At 44.3% G+C, this 20008-nt stretch overlaps 1 protein-coding gene across 2 annotated transcripts in view; it reads right to left on the bottom strand.

Moving 5' to 3' along the window:
• LOC138657427 (zinc finger protein 84-like) overlaps positions 1–20008 on the bottom strand; it is a 729030-nt gene that overhangs the window by 663493 nt on the left and 45529 nt on the right. Inside the window, exons 7-11 of one of the 2 annotated variants that reach the window (XM_069745213.1) lie at positions 15464–15561; positions 15307–15385; positions 15103–15200; positions 14863–14980; positions 1438–5513 (exon numbers count right to left, since the gene is read on the bottom strand). The exons of the other annotated variant lie outside the window; for it this stretch is intronic. Coding sequence (XP_069601314.1) covers positions 4303–5513; positions 14863–14980; positions 15103–15200; positions 15307–15385; positions 15464–15561 — 1604 coding nt within the window. The 3' untranslated portion in view covers positions 1438–4302. Of the gene's footprint in view, positions 1–1437; positions 5514–14862; positions 14981–15102; positions 15201–15306; positions 15386–15463; positions 15562–20008 lie in introns of those variants that run through there. 2 annotated transcript variants of the gene reach the window in all.

A 20008-nucleotide genomic window follows, 5' to 3' on the forward strand; every position in this document is an offset into this window, starting at 1 on the left:
ATCCTGTTTTTTTGGAATCTTTAGGGATATTGATAAAAACTTTCTTTTTATCTCCTGCATGTTCCAGGATCTCTTCTAGTTTTTTCCCAAAAAGAAGTTGGCCGTCACATGAAATGGAGCACAGCTTGTGTTTAGATGGCAAATTCCCCGGACAACCCTTGAGCCAACGGGCTCTTCTTGCCGCATTGGATAAGCTCGCTGCTCTGGCCGTTAGTCTTGCGGAATCTGCAGAAGAGTCTGCCAAGAAAGCTGCTGCTCCTTGCACTAAAGATATATTTGCAAGGATGTCGCTTCTGGGTACTTTGTCCCTTAGCTGATCCTCTATCTCAGGGGTGGGCAATTAATTTTGCCATGGGGCCGCATGAGAAATTGGGATGGTTTTAGAGGGCCGGACTAATATAATTAACTAATTTTTACCCAATAGTATACATATGTCATATTCTATCTTTTCATAAACAAACAGTATGTTAAACTCCCCCCTCCCCAGTATGTGATATCCCCCACTTTAGGTAGTATTCTCCATGTAGCCCCCAATATGTAGTATCCCTTAATGTAGCCATCCCCTGTAGGTGATCCCCACTGATAGCAATCCCCCCTGCCCTGCCCCCCCCAGTATGTGATATCCCCCACTTTAGGTAGTATTCTCCATGTAGCCCCCAATTATTGTCACCCTGTGTATTCTGCACCCCTGTGTCTCTCTGTGTATCCTGCACCCCTGTGTCTCTCTGTGTATCCTGCACCCCTGTGTATCCTGCACCCCCTTGTCGCCCTGGGTATCCGGTGGCTGCACTATATGGCAGCGTCCCCTATATAACATAGGCTCTAAGCTGGTCCGCCATAACTTGTGTTTCAGGTGATTTAATGGGAAGATCAGGGATCATAACTGTCGGCCAAAAGATTATTCTTCCTGCCCCCCCCCCCCCCAGTACGTGATATCCCCCACTTTAGGTAGTATTCTCCATGTAACCCCCAATTATGGGCAGGGAGGATTGCTATCAGTGGGGATCACCTACAAGGGATGGCTACATTAAGGGATACTACATATTGGGGCCCAATACTACCTAAAGTGCGGGATATCAGATACTGGGGGGGGGGGGGCAGGGCAGGGGGATTGCTATCAGTGGGGATCACCTACAAGGGATGGCTACATTAAGGGATACTACATATTGGGGCCCAATATGTAGTATCCCTTAATGTAGCCATCCCTTGTAGATGATCCCCACTGATAGCAATCCCCCTGCCCTGCCCCCCCCCCCCCAGTGTGTGATATCCCGCACCTTAGGTAGTATTGGGCCCCAATATGTAGTATCCCTTAATGTAGCCATCCCTTGTAGATGATCCCCACTGATAGCAATCCCCCCTGCCCTGCACCCCCAGTATGTGATAGCCGCGGTAGCCCCATGTAGTAGTCCCCCTCCCTCACACTCCCCAGCAACACAGGGACCCCCTCTCCCCCCGACCGCGCGGCTACTCACCCTCACCCGAAGGAGACCGCCAGCCAGCAACTTTCACCGCAGCACATCTCGCGCGGTGCTGGAGTGACGTACGCACGTGATGTACAGGGCCGGCCAGTGAGCACCGCCCCGCCCACCAGCGTCGCCCTGACCGCCGATGCAAGATCACATGGGGCCCCATATGATCAACGCATCACACAGCGAGCGGAGTCAGTGGGTATGGCAGGGTGCAATCAAATGACCAATGCACTCCGGCGGCCATCTTAATCATGGGCTGCTCAGAAGCGTCTGGCGGCTGGAGCGGTGCCGGGCCGTTTAAAATCATCAGGCGGGCCGGATGCGGCCCGCGGGCCGCATCTTGCCCAGGTCTGCTCTATCTGCTGTAGCCAGACCATTAGAGCACGGGCTGTACCTGTCCCAGCAATTGCTGGCTTCAGGCCCTCCGCTGAGGCTTCCAAGATATGTCTCAGAAAACCATCTGCTTTTTTATCAAGCGGGTCTTTAAGAACACCCGAGTCTTCTAATGGAAGGGACGATCTTTTTAAACATTTGGCTACTGCCCCGTCAATTTTATGGATGTTCTCCCAGGATTCAGAGTCTTTATCCTCAAAAGGATATCTCCTTTTGGATGAAGAAGGTAAAGAACCCATTTTTTCAGGTTTTCTCCACTCCTCCTCAATTAATGCTTTGATTTTCGCATTTACCGGAAACGTGCGTTTCCTTTTCTCTTCTAAGCCACCAAACATGAAATCTTCTAGCGACCTAGGTGTCTTCTCCTCCTTAAGACCCATAGCAGATCTAACTGTTTTGACTAATTTGTCTACGTCCTCCGTTGGAAAACATGGACGACCTCCTGAATCACTGTCCGAGGAAGAATCTGAAGACTGGATAGAGGCCAAGGAGGTAGAGGGAGATCGGGATGATTTATGACTCTCCTGTCTCTGGGAGGCATCTGACTCAGTAGACGCCTTACGGCTTTTCCTTCTCGGTTTATTAAGGGTAATTTTTAAGGAGTTTTTTTTTTTTCTGCCTGTATTATGGCTTTAAGGCTAGTGGCGAAATTAGGGGTCTCTTCTTGTATGGTTTTATTAATGCAGTCAGCACAGAGATCTTTCTGACACTGAACTGCAAGCGGGTCTTTACAAAGGGCACAATCTCGGTTCTTTGTTTTCCCGCTAGACTTCCTGGACCCCTAGTGAACAAACAGAAAAAAATGGACTCTGTTACCATAAGGGTGACATTCACGTAGTTCACTCACCACCGCTGCCAATGAAGGGTACCGGTTTTGGAGGCTGGATAGATGCACGTGAAGCGTCCCTCTTGGACGCTGACGAATCTTGCCGGACAAGATGACCGCTGCTCCTACCACTTGAGCGGCTGCTCCTGGTATGCTGGTGGCTCGGCAAGGCATCTGGCGAGAGCTCCTGCTGTTGCTGCTGCTGCTCTTGCTGCCCCACTTCCATGAAGTTTCTGGGCACGAGTGCGTCTTCTGTGGTTATCACCCCTTTTATGGGGGATCCACTGCACTCCCCGCCTCCTCCGGTGCCCAATAGTGGCCCCTACCCTGCTCTGCCGTGCCGCCGGAGTCTCTATCCACCGGCCGGCGTTTTCTTCATGGGTGCCGCCATTTTGGATCCGGCGCCCGCCTGACACACGGGCACGCCCATTCCCAGCGTGCCTTGCGTGTGACGTCAGACGGGCGACGCGGAAGCGGCTGCCGCATGGCAGAGAGAGGAGGGCGGCATCGGGAAAGTTCAGAGAGGCCCGGCGCCTGCGCACTGCAGTACTTTGCTCTGCCCTCAACAGGGCAGACAAAGTACGCCTGCACTGGAGCAGCAGCATGAAGACCAGAAGAGGACGTCATCTGATGAAGATGGGAGGCGCCGGACCAACGGCGGGAACGCCCCTGGGTGAGTATAATTTAACGTCTTTTTCTCATCTTTTAGGATACATTGGGGGCTTATCTACAACATTACAGAATGCTGTAGATAAGCCCCTGATGCCAGTGGGCTTACCTCAGCCGCCATTTTTGGGGTGACAGGCTCCCTTTAATATATTTTTTTGGTTTTAATATGAATAAATGTATATTTTTTTGTCATCTACCTCTTTTTGTTCGCTTCTTGACCCGACCTTTTCTTCCATCGTCATTATATATTAAGATATATTAAGATCATATATTAAGATATGTATAAATGTGTGACGTTGAGTCACTACTCACGGACAAGCCTAGAGAAAGGAAAGACAGGAGGTCTCAAGTCAGATACCAGGGGGGCACAATATAAAGAGCAGCAGGACAAAGTCATGGTCAGGTAACAGTCCAGGTTCAAATACCAGGAGGGTACGTCAAGACTAGGGAGTAAGAAAAACAGACAGTCAGAGACCAAGTATGAGGTCAGGTACCTGCAGTCAGAGAGCGTCAAGAGCAGAAGGGATAATCCACATGAATAGTCAGGACAAATCCTACGTCCAGCAACAAGATCAGAAAAAGACACAATCAGACAGCGCTAAGCACACACCAAACTAAGCTCAGCTACAGCTGACACCGATATACTCATAGCTAGCCAGCTAAATAGCTAGAAAATTACCAAGGATGAGAAGCATCTGGGGAAATGCCCGAAGGCTTGACCAGATTGAGCAGCAGGGCTGTTGATCAAAATGCTGTGAGCCCAGATTTCCCACATTCTGAATATGAATACAGCTTTTCTCTGTATGACTTCACTCATGTCTAAAAAGATTTGATTTACTAAAGATTTCCCACACATTGAACATGAAGATGGCTTATCTCCTGTGTGACTTCTCTTCAGAGAAAACGTGATTTATGTATAAAAGATTTACCAAATTCTGAACATTAATACGGCTTCTCTCCTGTGTGAGTTCTCCGATGTTTAACAAGTTGTGATTTCTCTGTAAAGCATTTTCCACATTGTAAACATGAAAACGGTTTCTCCCCTGTGTGAATTCTTAGATGTGTTACAAGATTTGTTTTTTGGTTAAAACATTTCCCACATTCTGAACATGAAAATGGCTTTTCTCCTGTGTGAATTCTCTGATGTCTAATAAGACTCCCTTTATCTGTGAAGGATTTATCACATTCTGAACATGAAAATGGGATTTCTCCTGTGTGAATTCTCTGATGTTTAATAAGACTATCTTTTTCTGTGAAGGATTTTTCACATTCTGAACATGAAAATGGCTTTTCTCCTGTGTGAATTATCTGATGTCTAATAAGACGCGCTTTAACCGTGAAGGCCTTCCCACATTCTGAACATGAAAATGTATTATGTCTTGCATGAATTCTCTGATGCATAATAAGATACCCTTTATCTATGAAGGACTTCCCACATTCTGAACATGAAAATGGCTTCTCTCCTGTGTGAATTCTCTGATGTCTAATAAGACTACTGTTATGTTTGAAGGATTTCCCACATTCTGAGCATGAAAATGGCTTCTCTTCTGTGTGAATTCTCTGATGTCTAATAAGACTATTGTTATGTTTGAAGGATGTCCCACATTCTGAACATGAAAATGGCCTTTCTCCTGTGTGAATTCTCTGATGTCTAATAAGAGTCCCTTTTTCTGTGAAGGATTGCTCACATTCTGAACATGAAAATGGCTTTTCTCCTGTGTGAATTCTCTGATGTCTAATAAGAGTCCTTTTTTCTGTGAAGGATTTCCCACATTCTGAACATGAAAATGGCTTTTCTCCTGTGTGAATTCTCTCATGTTTAACACATTTTGATTTATCTGTAAAGCATTTCCCACATTCTGAACAGGAGTATGGCTTCTCTCCTTCATGTTTGATTAGAGTTAGATAATCTGAGCTTTTAGTAAATTCCTTGTGACACTGAAATCTTGTATCCACTTTGTCATCTGGAATTGTGGTAACAATGAGAGATTGCTCAGGAGAGGGTTCCTCATGATTAGGAGGATTATAAGAAAGTGAAGTACTGTGAAGTCCAGGAGGTCCATGAAGGGTAATTAGGTTTTCTCCATTAGAGTAATTCCTGATATCTTCTTTTTTATAATTTAGTGATAAACTGTTATTATCACAAGGATTTCCTATAAGGATGAAAGATAAAATTCACAAAAGGGATTTTGAAATTTGATGGAGATCAAAATGAAGACCCGTGTCAGTGAAAGTACCGGTAATAAGGAAGACAACTACATGCCATAGCATTATCACAATGATAGGTAAAGTGAATAACATTTATAAAATGGTGACATTGGCACAAATAGACCTCTAAAAATTAACCTTTATTAATGTATTTAAAAGGGTAAAAAATACTTGATTACCTTAAAAAGGTGAAATAATGGAGGGTCAATAGGGGGAAAAAAAAATCTGGGACTAATGTCTCCCTAGATGAGCCCTAGAGATCACCCTACCTGCCAGCGGAGGTTGGCACCCTAGTTGTAGTCGTGATGGCACCCCCGCTGAACGTCGGTAGTCCAAGGGACCCTAATGCACCCTGAACATCCTACACACTATAATATACACAAAAAACACACACATACAAAAACAGTTAAAGGGAGTACCCAAGATATGAATATCTTGTAGTTATTGCTGTATGTTCCAGGAGGGATGCAGACAAGATGTGTAGTCACATTAAGGCTGCTGTCACACGATCAGTATTTGGTCAGTATTTTACATCAGTATTTGTAGCCAAAACCAGGAGTGGAACAAATAGAGGAAAAGTATAATAGAAACATGTACACCACTTCTGCATTTATCACCCACTCCTGGTTTTGGCTTAGGCTAGGTTCACATTGCGTTAGTGGCAGTATGCTAACGGGATCCGTTACACAGCGCCACTAACGCAATGTAACGGGTCCGTTAGCGCTGCCATTGACGGCAATGTAACTAACGCATCGCTAACGTATGCCATTTTTGGCATGCGCTAGCGATGTCCCGTTAGTTTCGGACGGACCTCGAACGCTGCTCGCGATCCCTTTTGGGACATTGCGTTAGCGCAGTCCATTAGCGTATGCGCTAAGCAGATTGCCCTAACGCAATGTGAACCTAGCCTTACAAATACTGATGTAAAATATTGACCACATACTGCTAGTGTGACGGCAGCCTAATACCCCAACAAAGATAATATGGCCAGAGCATGTAATCACATTAATTGTCTAAATTGTAACCCCAAAGACTAGGAAAATCTATGACTCCCCCCGAAGAAGCATTAAGCGAAACGCGCGTTGGAATTCCTTCTCACCCACGTCTACAATAGCAGGTTGCCAGCGCCACAATGGATGGTGAAAAAATAGAGATTCACATTTATTCTGCCTTCTGTAGCGACATTTCGGTCAACAGACCTTTATCAAGCACTGTGCTTGATAAAGGTCTGTTGACCGAAACGTCGCTACAGAAGGCAGAATAAATATGAGTCTTTATTTTTTCACCATCCATTGTAGCGCTGTCTTTTTTCTCTGAAGTCTTGGTACGTTGTCCAGGATGGGCTCCCTGGCTCTGGACGTGCGCCCCTGTGTCCTTAAAAGGGTGCGGTTTTGACTTTTTCCTGTCTTGACTACAATAGCAGGTTGGTCTCAGTAACCCTTTCTTTTGTGGCAAAATTATTTAGGCCAGGTTCACACTGCGTTAACAGCAGCCCGTTCAACACATGTGTTAACGGGCTGCTGTTAACGCAAGTGCCGGTATATGATCGCGCTAGCGCAGATAGAGCTAGCAGATGCTTTATCTGCGCTAGCAGTGACGGACCCGGAAACGCTGCAGCCCGCCCCATTGTGGGCGTGTGCTAGCGATGCGTCCGACATAGGAATTAATGGCGGCGTTAACGGACTGCGTTACACCGCGGTGTAACGTAGTCCGTCTAACGGACACCAGCAACGCAGTGTGAACCTGGCCTTAGTATCTTTGCGTGCTTTAATACACCATTTCACATTAGTGGGGAGTCTTTTTGGATTAATTGGTATTTATAGCCGTGTACTTTCACTTTTTTGCACTTTTATGTCCTGGTCCTCTATTTCTCACCTTACACTTATAAATATTCTCTTTTGATACTGATCTTATATGGCAGCTTATATTGAAGCGGTATGAAAGCACTATGCACTTTATTATATCCCTCTCGGTACTGCTGTAACATGTAGAATGACTGAATCTATGCCATTTTCTGTATATATATGTATTAGGTTAATTCAGGACATTATTTGGTTAATTAGCCCTCTCATAGGACTATACGGTATCCTGTGTATATACTAGCTCCAATATAGCTACACATTTGTGTAATACTCTGTATACCTCCTGCTCTGACGTGGCACTAGGGTGTCGTCTTTCATTTTAAAACTGTATGTCTGATACGTCTATATATATTTTTGGTTTTAATTATTTGTTAATAAAATTGTAATATTTAACCATTAATTACTGCCCTGTGTCCATTTTCTCTCGGTTTTCATATATATATATATATATATATATATATATATATATATATATATATATATATATATTTGAGCTAGTTTAATTTATGCTCCACTTTTTGGGTATTTTCAAAGAAAATCTATGATCCGTATCGCTATTACACAGCGCCTATAATATTTATATGGTCTTGAATACACTAACGCCAATCAAATGGGTGCACGGTCAGATATCACATGACAAAGTACCATTAGATAATTACCGTATTTTTCGGACTATAAGGCGCACCCAGGTTTTAGAGGTGGAAAATAGAGAAAAAAATATATGAAGCAAAAAAAAAGTGGTAAAATTGAATAACATACTGTTATATGTGGTGTTATTATATACAATAGTATGTTATTATGTTGGAAGCTGCGGGACCAGTGTGGTGTCTGTAAAGTACTATATGAAGACGCTGGAGGGTGAGTGTAAGAAGGGGGGCACAGGGCTTATATTTAAAGCACCACTCCAGCACTGCAAAATAACACTGGAGTGCTGCTTTAAGATCCCATTGGAAGAACTATAACTCCCAGCATGCCCTGCAGATCGTACGGCATGCTGGGAGTTATAGTTCACCACAGGAGAGGCAGAGTGCTTTATTGTGTGTTGTAAAGACTAACCTTTTAATTGTGCCAGCCAGCCACTGTGGCGAGGTAAAAAGCTGGAGCATCCCATGACTGCACACACAGAGCTCTCCCTCTTGTTGCCTCTCCACAGCACAGGTCATAAGAGGAAGCCAGCAGATTCTAGTGGGGAGTCTGAAGGACCTGTGATGACATCAGAAGAGGGAGGGCTCTGTGCTGCCAAGTGATGCTCCAGCCCGCCCACTTCATGACATCACACAGGTCCTTATGCCTCAGCATTCAGCCCAGGCAGGTACGCAGCGATCTTGTCCCCTCTGGCCCCTGCTGCTGCCTCCGCCACCAGACACAGATCTCCCCAGCTGCTGCAGGAATCCGGCACTGGAGGAACCATGTTTGTTTCAGTGAAGGAGTATTCAGGTGCTGCTCCTGCTCACTGCTCAGCTGACAGGTGGGCGGGGAAGCAGCTAATGAATATTCACTGCACTTTAACCTCTTAAGCCCCAAGGGTGGTTTGCACGTTAATGACCGGGCCAATTTTTACAATTCTGACCACTGTCCCTTTATGAGGTTATAACGTAGTAAAGCTTCAACGAATCCTGGTGGTAAAATGTATTTAATATTACTTGTGTTTATTTGTGAAAAAAATAGAAATTTGGCGAAAATTTTGAAAACTTCGCAATTTTCCAACTTTGAATTTTTATGCAATTAAATCAGAGATATGTCACACAAAATACTTAATAAGTAACATTTCCCACATGTCTTCTTTACATCAGCACAATTTTGGAACCCAAATTATTTTTTGTTAGGGAGTTATAAGGGTTAAACGTTGACCAGCGATTTCTCATTTTTACAACACCATTTTTTTCTTTTAGGGACCACATCTCATTTGAAGTCATTTTGAGGGATCTATATGATAGAAAATACCCAGGTGTGACACCATTCTAAAAACTGCACCCCTCAAGGTGCTCAAAACCACATTCAAGAAGTTTATTAACCCTTCAGGTGCTTCACAGGAATTTTTGGAATGTTTAAATAAAAATGAACATTTAACTTTTTTTCACAAAAAATTTACTTCAGCTCCAATTTGTTTTATTTTACCAAGGGTAACAGGAGAAAATGGACCCCAAAAGTTGTTGTACAATTTGTCCTGAGTACGCCGATACCCCATATGTGGGGGTAAACCACTGTTTGGGCGCAAGGGAGAGCTTGGAAGGGAAGGAGCGCCATTTGACTTTTCAATGCAAAATTGACAGGAATTGAGATGGGACGCCATGTTGCGTTTGGAGAGCCCCCGATGTGCCTAAATATTGAACCCCCCCCCCACAAGTGACACCATTTTGGAAAGTAGACCCCCTAAGGAACTCATCTAGATGTGTTGTGAGAGCTTTGAACCCCCAAGTGTTTCACTAGTTTATAACGCAGAGCCGTCAAAATAAAATAAAAAATTTTCCCACAAAAATTATTTTTTAGCCCCCAGTTTTGTATTTTTCCAAGGGTAACAGTTGAAATTGAACCCCATAAGTTGTTGTCCAATTTGTCCTGAGTACGCTGATACCCAATATGTGGGGGGGAAACCACCTTTTGGGGGCGCATGGCAGAGCACGGAAGGGAAGGAGCACTGTTTTACTTTTTCAACGCAGAATTGGCTGGAATTGAGATCGGACGCCATGTCGCTTTTGGAAAGCCCCTGATGTGCCTAAACAGTGGAAACCCCCCAATTATAACTGAAACCCTAATCTAAACACACCCCTAACCCTAATCTCAACGGTAACCTTAACCACACCCCTAACCCTAATCCCAACCCTATCCCCAACCGTAAATGTAATCTAAACCCTAACTGTAACTTTAGCCCCAACCCTAACTGTAGCCTTAACCCTAACTGTAGCCTTAACCCTAACCATAACCATAGCCCTAGCCCTAATCCTAACTTTAGCCCCAACCCTAACCCTAACTTTAGCCCCAACCTTAACCCTAGCCCTAACCCTAATGGGAAAATGGAAATAAATATTTTTTAAATTTTTTTTTATTTTTCCCTAACTAAGGGGGTGATGAAGGGGGGTTTGATTTACTTTTATAGCGTTTTTTTAGCGGATTTTTATGATTGGCAGCCGTCACACACTATAAGACGCTTTTTATTGCAAAATATATTTTTTGCGTTACCACATTTTGAGAGCTATAATTTTTCCATATTTTGGCCTACAGAGTCATGTGAGGTCTTGTTTTTTGCGGTACGAGTTGATGTTTTTATTGGTAACATTTTCGGGCACATGACTTTTTTTGATCACTTTTTATTCCGATTTTTGTGAGGCAGAATGACCAAAAAACAGCTATTTATGAATTTCTTTTGGGGGGGGGGGGGTTTATACCGTTCTGTGTTTGGTAAAATGAACAAAGCAGTTTTATTCTTCGGGTCAGTACGATTACAGCGATACCTCATTTATATCATTTTTTTATGTTTTGGCGCTTTTATATGATAGACTATTTTATAGAAAAAAATAATTATTTTTGCATCTCTTTATTCTCAGGACTATAACTTTTTTATTTTTTCGCTGATGATGCTGCATGGTGGCTCGTGTTTTGCGGGACAAGATGCAGTTTTCAGCGGTACCATGGTTATTTATATCCGTCTTTTTGATTGTGTGTTATTCCACTTTTTGTTCGGCGGTATGATAATAAAGCGTTGTTTTTTGCCCTTTTTTTACGGTGTTCACTGAAGGGGTTAACTAGTGGGACAGTTTTATAGGTCGGGTCGTTACGGACGCAGCGATACTAAATATGTGTACTTTTATTGTTTTTTTATTTAGATGAAGGAATGTTTTTGTTGGAACAATATTTTTTTATTATTTATTTAGGATTTTTTTTTTTTTTTTACACATGCAAATTTTTTTTTAAAACTTTTTAGGCTACGTTCACATTTGCGTTGTTGCCGACGCAACGCACAACGCACGCAAACAAAACGCAGCATTTTGTGACGCATGCGTTCATTTTTATAGCGCAAAAAAAATGCAACTTGCTGCGTCCTCTGCGCCCTGACGCTTGCGCCAAAAAAACGCATGCGTCACAAAACGCAACACAACGCATGTCCATGCGCCCCCCATGTTAAATATAGGGGCGCATGACGCATGCGTCGCCGCGGCTGCGCCCGACGCAACGCAAATGTGAACAATATAGTACACCGCACACTCTATGTGTATATTTGCAAAATAGTGGAGAGTTTATTAACAAGTTTAGCTGTGTTACATGAAAAGCGACCAGAGGTAATTATTATGACGTTTCGGCCCTACCGGGGCCTTAATCATACAATCGCTTTAATGTGCACAGAGAAGAAGAGAGGAGAGGGTCCTTGTAGATAAAGGCATACACTTAAATGCCGAATAATCATGCATGTAATAACGCAAAAATAGCCCTGAAGTGGGTTCTTGTAGGTGGAGTGACTAAGCGGCACTCCCGCGCCCTGCTGTCGGTGCAACGCAAATGTGAACGTAGCCTTAGTTTGTCCCAGGGGGGACATCACTATATAGTGACAGATCGCTGATCTGACACTTTGCAGAGCACTGTGTCAGATCAGCGATCTGGCGTGCCCTGCTCCTGGCTTACCAGTGCCTGCTCTGAGCAGGCACTTGGTAAGCTACCTCCCTGCAGGACCCGGATGCAGCCGCGGCCATTTTGGATCCAGGGCTTGCAGGGAGGAGACGCTCGGTACAAGGTGAGCACATTGCCTTGTACCGATCATCTCAGGGAAGCACGCAGGGAGCCCCCTCCCTGCGCGATGCTTCCCTATACCGCCGGAACACTGCGATCATGTTTGATCACAGTGTGTCGGGGATTAATGTGCCGGGGGCGGTCTGTGACCGCTCCTGGCACAGAGTGCCGGATGTCAGCTGCGATAGTCAGCTAACACACGGCCGCGCTTTCCCCCTTGAGCGCAGCTGATCGCGCTGGACATACTATTCCGTCCTTGGGAAGTAGGGCCCACCCCACATGGACGGAATAGTACGTCCAATGGTAGAAAGGGGTTAATCATCGGGACCATGTGGTTTCCCCAGCGCTGGATTCGGGCAGCAGGACATTTTTCTGCCTCCTGCAAGTGGGATCACAGTGCGATCCCACTCGCTGCTGCCCCTCCCCACATGCTACATTCCGACCATAAGACACATCCACACTTTCCTCCAAAATTTGGAGGAAAAAAAGTGCGTCTTATGGTCCGAAAAATACGGTAGCTACTTTCTGTTCCCTTAATTCAAAAGTCTAATGCCCAATGTGATATCTTCTGTTTACCCCCCATCAAAAAAAGAGTGCATAACTGAACATAAATTCACCATACAAAAATCCCTCACAATATAGTTATTAATCCACTCTCCTCGTCTCCTAATTTCAGAAGCCAGCACATAACTGGGTACATATTCCAGTATCAATAGCCATGAGAAAGAAATTCCACACAGTCGTGGTATTTATCCGCCATTCTTAGCTCCCTCTTATCCCAATGTGTTTCCCCCTTAGGAAGTATAAGGGTTCATCCGGGGATCCAGGGTTGAGGGCTTCAGTGTTCCCTCTGGCCGTAGTCAATGCTATATTTCCGTTAACAGATGACAGCCCTGAGTGGGGACTTGCTTTTTTGGTGGATTGAGTTGAAGCTTTTATTGGGAATATTTTAGATACCGTTTGGGATCACATTTATCCGGCGCTCTACGCTGAGCACTTACTTTGGGGTTTCCATCTAAATCTCTTGATATTAAACCCATGATGGATCCATTCAATATAATGAGGCAGCAGAGTTACTCTCGACCCCATCTGGCCTCTGTTCAGCGGTGTCCTTTTCAGAAGTGCATAAAACTGTGGCTGACGGGACTTTTATGCAATCCTAAAAAGACAGACGCAACCGGATCACAGGTCAGACGGCGGCCACAGTGCCTCCATCTGCCTCATTATAGCAGAGCGCAGGATAAATGTGCACCGAGCCTTCCTGCGATCTTTGGGAGGCAGAATGAAAAAAAATGAACAGCATGTGAAGAATTGGCCTATTTTTGACGTCGTTCCTCGTGCGGTATAACCGATTAGGCAAATTTACTCTTCGGGTCACTGTGATTACAGCGATACCAGATTTATAGCGGGTTTTTGTGTTTGGCTGCTGTCACACACTAAAAGACGCTCTTTATTGCGAAAACCAGTTTTTGCATCATATTTTGAGAAGTATAATTTTTTCATATTTTGGCCCACAGAGTCATGTCAGGGCTTGCTTTTTTGTCGGACGAGTTGAGGTTTTTATTGGTACCATTTTTGGGCACATAACATTTTTGATCACTTTCTATTCTGATTTTTGGGAGCCAGAATGAACAAAATTGGCCTGGTCATTAATGTGCAAACCACCCTTGGGGGTAAAGGGGTTAAATCTGTCCTATTTTGCACAGATCATCCCCTAATTACGCTCCTCCAGGCTCTATTTACCCAACATTTCCTGTGAGAACCCATATGTGAGGAGGAACCGCATGTTATACACCGGGGTGGGAGCTACAGGGCCGAATATTATACGCTGGGGAGCTACAGGGCCGGATATTATACGCTGGGGAGCTACAGGGCCGGATATTATACGCTCGGGGGCTATGGAGCCAGATATTATGCGCTCGGGGGCTATGGGGCCGGATGTATCACATCTGTTTGTAGATACAAGCTCGTAATCCCTTTTATGATAAAGCAATTCTCCACCCCGGCACAGAGGAGGGACTAAACATTTGTCATGTACTGTCACCTACCTGGTGTCCTCCGCTTGCCTCCGACTGAGACTGGTGTTCTGGTTCTCCTACAGCCAAGATGGCCTCCATAGTGGCAGAGGGATGACAGCCGTATGTCTGACCCACACCTCCATAGCACGGCACTTCCTGACTTACCACAGGGCTCTTCATACCACTGGGCGGCCGCCCTGGATGTAGAGGGACCAAAACATCGGCCTCAGTGTAGGAAGTAGTGGGAGGCAAACAGAGGGGACAGGTAGGACGACTCTACATGTGACATGTGACGTCACTCGTCAGCACCAGGCAGAGGCTGCTACATCACCGAGATCCATAGGACGGGGAGATTCATAACCTGTAACACAAGCTCAGTCATTTATATGGCAGCACGGGACTTGTGGAAGAAAAATACGGACAGAAATGATGGAAGAAATATTCACAAAGGTAAAGGAAAACTAAATCTGTGCATCCTAAATAATTGTGAAGAGGTGTGAAGGCGGATCCATCATTCATCGGTGCACCGCCAGACTCTACAGGAGCAGCCGCGCCATCTCCGGACACTTCTGCTGTGATGACGACAGCGGATAAAGCTTCACTGCACTGGAGACTCCACATGAGATCACACACGGCCATCATTATTACATACCGCTGGTCATCATCATCATGAGCCGGTTAATATCACATACCTGTGGAAACATCTCCCGGAATCTCCTCCTTCCCATCACTCACACACGGCTGATCCCCCCTCGTCATCGCTTCTTCTTCTGTCTCATCCTTCACTTTATTCTTAGTTGGATCTTCCTCCTGATATATCAGATGTAACAATCAGCACAATACAAGAAACCACCAAAATCTGTGACACCTATGACCTCGATCAGAAATGTCCCCCCATATACAGATCCGGTACAGGGCTCAGCACCGTCTACCTGATGATCCTCCGGGATGTTGTGATTCTCCTCCGGACAGTCCTGGGGATACAGAGGACGGGGACATCTCTCTGGTGGATTTCTCCTCCTGGATCCATCTGTAGGAGACACACAGTGATGGAATAGATTGTGTCATGTGATGATGAGATGATGGGAGTAGTAGTAGGTGACCACAGAACAGACATGACAGTCTCCCCTCCTCACCCTGATGATCGGCCCATAGTGCGATCGCCTCTTGAGCTCCATGTATAACCTCAACCTTAATGTCAATCAGATCTTCACCCTAAAAAGAAAAATGTAAGATGAGCTCAGGTCCCATCACTTCATGGTCAGATGTTGTGGGGGCTTCAGTGTCGTCTACCTGATGATCCTCTGGGATGTTGTGATTCTCCTCCGGACAGTCCTGGGGACACAGAAGACGGGGACATCTCTCTGGTGGATTTCTCCTCCTGGATCCATCTGTGGAGACACAGACTGAATACATCACCTGCCGTGTATCTGTCTATATATGAGGCACGTCTCTCAGAACCGGTAATTCTAGGTTTATGTATCAGGGACTAAATTACATTGTTGTGGTCCTCACCACCGGTACCGAGGTCCCAGCACATTGTGGACCCAAGTATGAAGTGATAATCAGCGAGGCCAAAGCCTAATGCTCTCTGCTCTGCACTCGGAGGATGAGGACCCTGAGGAGAGGGACAGAGAAGACCCTCGTCAGTCAGATGGAGGAGCCGCACTAAGAAACACAACTTCTCCAAGTTCCCTCCACCAGGGATGGAACCACAGAGGAGCTGGAGAAAGCTCCACATTTCTATCCAGCGGTTTCTTCTCTCCTAATTCGCCATTATGGAGATTGGGGGAAGGACGGTTACCATTTACCAGTGATTGTTTTCTGAGACCTCATGAGGTCACCATGAGGACACGGCCTCCCTCCTGGACAGGATCCTCTGGGATCACTCTAAGAGGAGAGAACCTGCCGTCCTTAAATTACTAGACGAGTTACTATGTTTTTATTCTTCTTTAACCCCTTCACTACCTTTAACGTATAGGTACGTCATGGCGATCGTGCCAGCACAGGAGCTATACCCTCGCAATCGCCGCTGGGAGACTTGGGTATCAATGCCAGTAGCGGTGCCTGCACTTCCCCTGGCTGTTCACCCTCCTAGATACCTAGATTAATAGTGATAGCAAAATTTAGGAGTTTGGGAGAGAGAGGGGCTTCCTCTTCCTTCCGATCGGCACCACCGTGCCGTCATTGCGAGTGCCCGATGGTCGTCATGGCGACCCGAAGTTGGCATGACAATCTCAGGGTCAGCCAGTGACTGTGCCAGGAGCATGGACTAAGAGGCATCGGTCAGCGCCACAAGATAAAAAAAAAAAAGAAAAAAAAAAAATATGTATATTTATGTAAAAACAAGAATAAAGTACATTCTGCATCCAGAATGAAATGACCTATAAAACTGCCCCACTAGATAACCCCGCAAAAAAAACAAGCAGAAAAATAAAAAAGTTATAGCTCTCAGAATAAAGCGATGCAAAAATAATTATTATTTCTATAAAATAGTTTTTCTTGTGTGAAAGCGCAAGAATAAAATTGCTTTATCAATTTTACCACACGGTGAATGGCATAAAAAAAATTCCTGAGTTGCTGGTGTTTGTTCATTATGCCTCCGAAAAATTGGAATAGAAAGCGACAAAAAAAGTCATGTGCCAACATCAACTTTTCCCATAAAAAATAAGCCATCACATGACTCTGTGGGCCGAAATATGGAAAAATTATAGCTCTCAAAATATGGTGATGTGAAAACTTTATTTTGCAATAAAAAGCATCTTTTAGTGTGTGACAGAAGCCAAACATAAAAACATCGCAGTAAGGCTCGGCTCACATTTATCCTGCGCTCTGCACTGAGCGCTTACACCAGGGCTTCTGTGTAAATCACTGAAATATGCGATTCAGACAGAAACCGCAGCAGAACATTCCCTATAACTCGGAGATTTAGATGGAAACCCGAAGTAAGTGCTCAGCGTAGAGTGCAGGATAAATGAGATCCAAAATGGGCACAACCAAAGCTTCTACTCAATCCACTCAGGTCCGTCATCTCTCAATGGAAATATAGGGGGCTTCAACGTTACTGATAGTACAGAGGTTCTCAAAAGCACTTTGGCTTCTCGACCCCAAAAAGGAATTCAGCAAATTCTGCACTCCCAAATTCAAATGCCCCCCTCCATTCTGAGCCCCAGTGTGCCTAAACTACATTTAGCGCCCACATGTTTGGCATTTCTGTTGCGATGAGAGCCTGCCTAATTTATGGGTGCACGGGCTGGGCATAATGTCCTGGTCACTACAACGTATTGGTCATAACTACGGCAGTTTGCAATTTTCACTCAACATCATCCAGTGCTGCCTGTTTATGGAAAACACCCATGGAGTCAAAATCATCACTACACCTGTAGATAAATTCTCAAAGGGGTGTAATTTCCAAAATGGGATCACTTGAGGGGAATTCTGCTATATATGGAGTCCGCAAACTAATCTAGGAAAATCTGTAATTCAGCAGGCGAATGGCCTTCCGGAATCTCACCATATGGCTAAAAAGTACTGCACAGCCATATATGAGGTATTGCCACATTCAGCAACAGTTGTGGGACACATTTTTGTGCCATTTTTATCCATTTTTCCTCGTGAAAATGTAAAATCTGGGGCCAAAATAATTATATTTTCTTCACTGCCCAAAGGTATAAAATTCTGTGACACACCTGTGGTGTCAATATGATCACTGCACCCCTACATGAGTTCATTGAGAGGTGTAGTTTGTGAAATGGGGTCACTGATGGGGGGTTCTGCTGTTTTGGCACCTCAGAAGATCTTTCAGTAGGTCATGGCACTTGCAATCCATAACAGTAAAATCTGAACTCCAATATGGCGCATCTTCCTTTCTGAGCTTTGCACTGTGCCTCAAAAGTAGTTATTGAGCACATATGGGGTATTGGTGAACTCAGAAGAAATTCCACCGTTCATTTTCTCCTATTCACCATTTTGAACATTGAAAACTTGGGGCCAAAGCAACATTTTAGTGGGAAAAAAAATGGTAATTTTCTATTGACTCAGCTAATGTTCTATATTTCTGTGAATAGCCTGAGGGCTAAAAATGCTCACTACACGCCTAGATTAATTCCTCAAGAGGTGTAGTTTCCAGAATCGGGACACTTGTGATGGTTTCCGCTGTCTTGGCATATCAAGGGTTCTACAAATTTGACATTGCATCACCAATCTCTCTCAAAATAGCACTCCAGAATTCAGTTGGCGTTCCTTCCTTCCCGAGCCTTGCCGTGCAGGCAAACAGTAGTTTTCCACCACATATAAGATATTGGCAAATACAGGAGAAATTGCACAACAAATTTTGGGGTCCACTTTCTCCTGTTTTACTTATAAAAATTCAGAATTTGGATCTAACGCAACATATTTTGGGGAATTTTTTTTTTATATTTCAAGGCTCAAAGTTATAAACTTCTGAACAATGAGGTCAAGGTGCATACCACACTTCTACATATATTCCTTGAGGGGTGTAGTTTCCAAAGTGGGGTCATTTGTGGTTTGTTCCACTGTTTAGGCACATCAGGGGCCAAACACGACATGGGGTCCGCCATCTATTACACCCAATTTTGATTTCCTAAAGTCGAATGGTGCTCCTTCCTTTCCGAGCTCTGCCGTGTGCCCAAACAGTAGTTTTCTACCACATATGGGGTATCGACGTACTCAGGAAAAACTGCGCTACAAATTGTATGGTCCATTTTGGTAAAATTTGAGGCTAAAGCAATATTTTTGTGGGGAAAAATAAAATCTTCATGTTTTACCCCACATTTCTTTAATTCCTATGAAGCTGCTAAATGCTTTTCTTGTATGTGGTTTTGAGCACTTTGAGGGGTGAAGATTTTGAAATGGTGTCAATTTTGGATATTTTCTGTCACATTGGCCCCTCAAAGTCACTTCAAATGGGATTTGACCCCTAAAAATGGTTTTGTAAATTTTGTTGGAAAAAAATGAAAAATTGCTGATAAAATTTTAACCATTTCAACTTCCTGACAAAAAAGTTTAAAAAAATAAAGTAAAGTAGACATATGGTAAGTGTAACTTATAGGCATAAAAATTCAAAGATGCAAAAAATAATGACCAAAATTAACCTCGAACATGAAGTACAATGTGTCACAAAAAACAGACTCTGAATCACTGGGATACCTTGAGGCGCTCCAGAGTTATCTCATAAAGTGACACTGGTCAGAATTGTAAAATTTAACCTGACCATGAAGGTGAAAATAGACTCGAGGAGTGAAAGAGTTAAAGAGAAAAATCTCAACATCCACCTTGATATATACATTGTGATTTTTGCCCATATTTCAAGGCAAAACTTCTCCAGTTCCTTCAAGTTAGATGGTTTCCTCCGGTGAACAGCGATCTTCAAGTCTGACCAAAGGTTCTCCTTGGATTAAGGTCTGGACTGACTCGGCCACTCCAGAAAATGTACATGTTTCCCCTTAAAACACCGGAGTGTTGCTTTAGCAGTACGCTTTGGGTCATTTCCTCATTGGAAGGTGAACCTTCATCCCAGTATCAAATCACTGACAGACTGAAACAGGTTTTGCTCAAGAATATCCCTGTATTTTCGCACCGTTCATCTCCCCATCGATTCAGACTATTTTTCCTGTCCCTGCTGCCAAAAATCATCCCCACAGCATTATGCTGCCACCACATTTCACTGTGGGGATGGTGTTCTTGGGGGGTGATGAGCTATGTTGGTTTGGCACCAGACATAGGATTTACCTTGGGTGTCCAAAAAGTTCAATTTTGGTCTGCACCTTCCTCCATACAATTGGGGAGTCTACCACATGTCTTTAGGCAAACTCAAAA

The sequence above is a fragment of the Ranitomeya imitator genome, chromosome 1 (genome assembly GCF_032444005.1).
Source record: "Ranitomeya imitator isolate aRanImi1 chromosome 1, aRanImi1.pri, whole genome shotgun sequence".
NCBI lineage: Eukaryota > Metazoa > Chordata > Amphibia > Anura > Dendrobatidae > Ranitomeya > Ranitomeya imitator.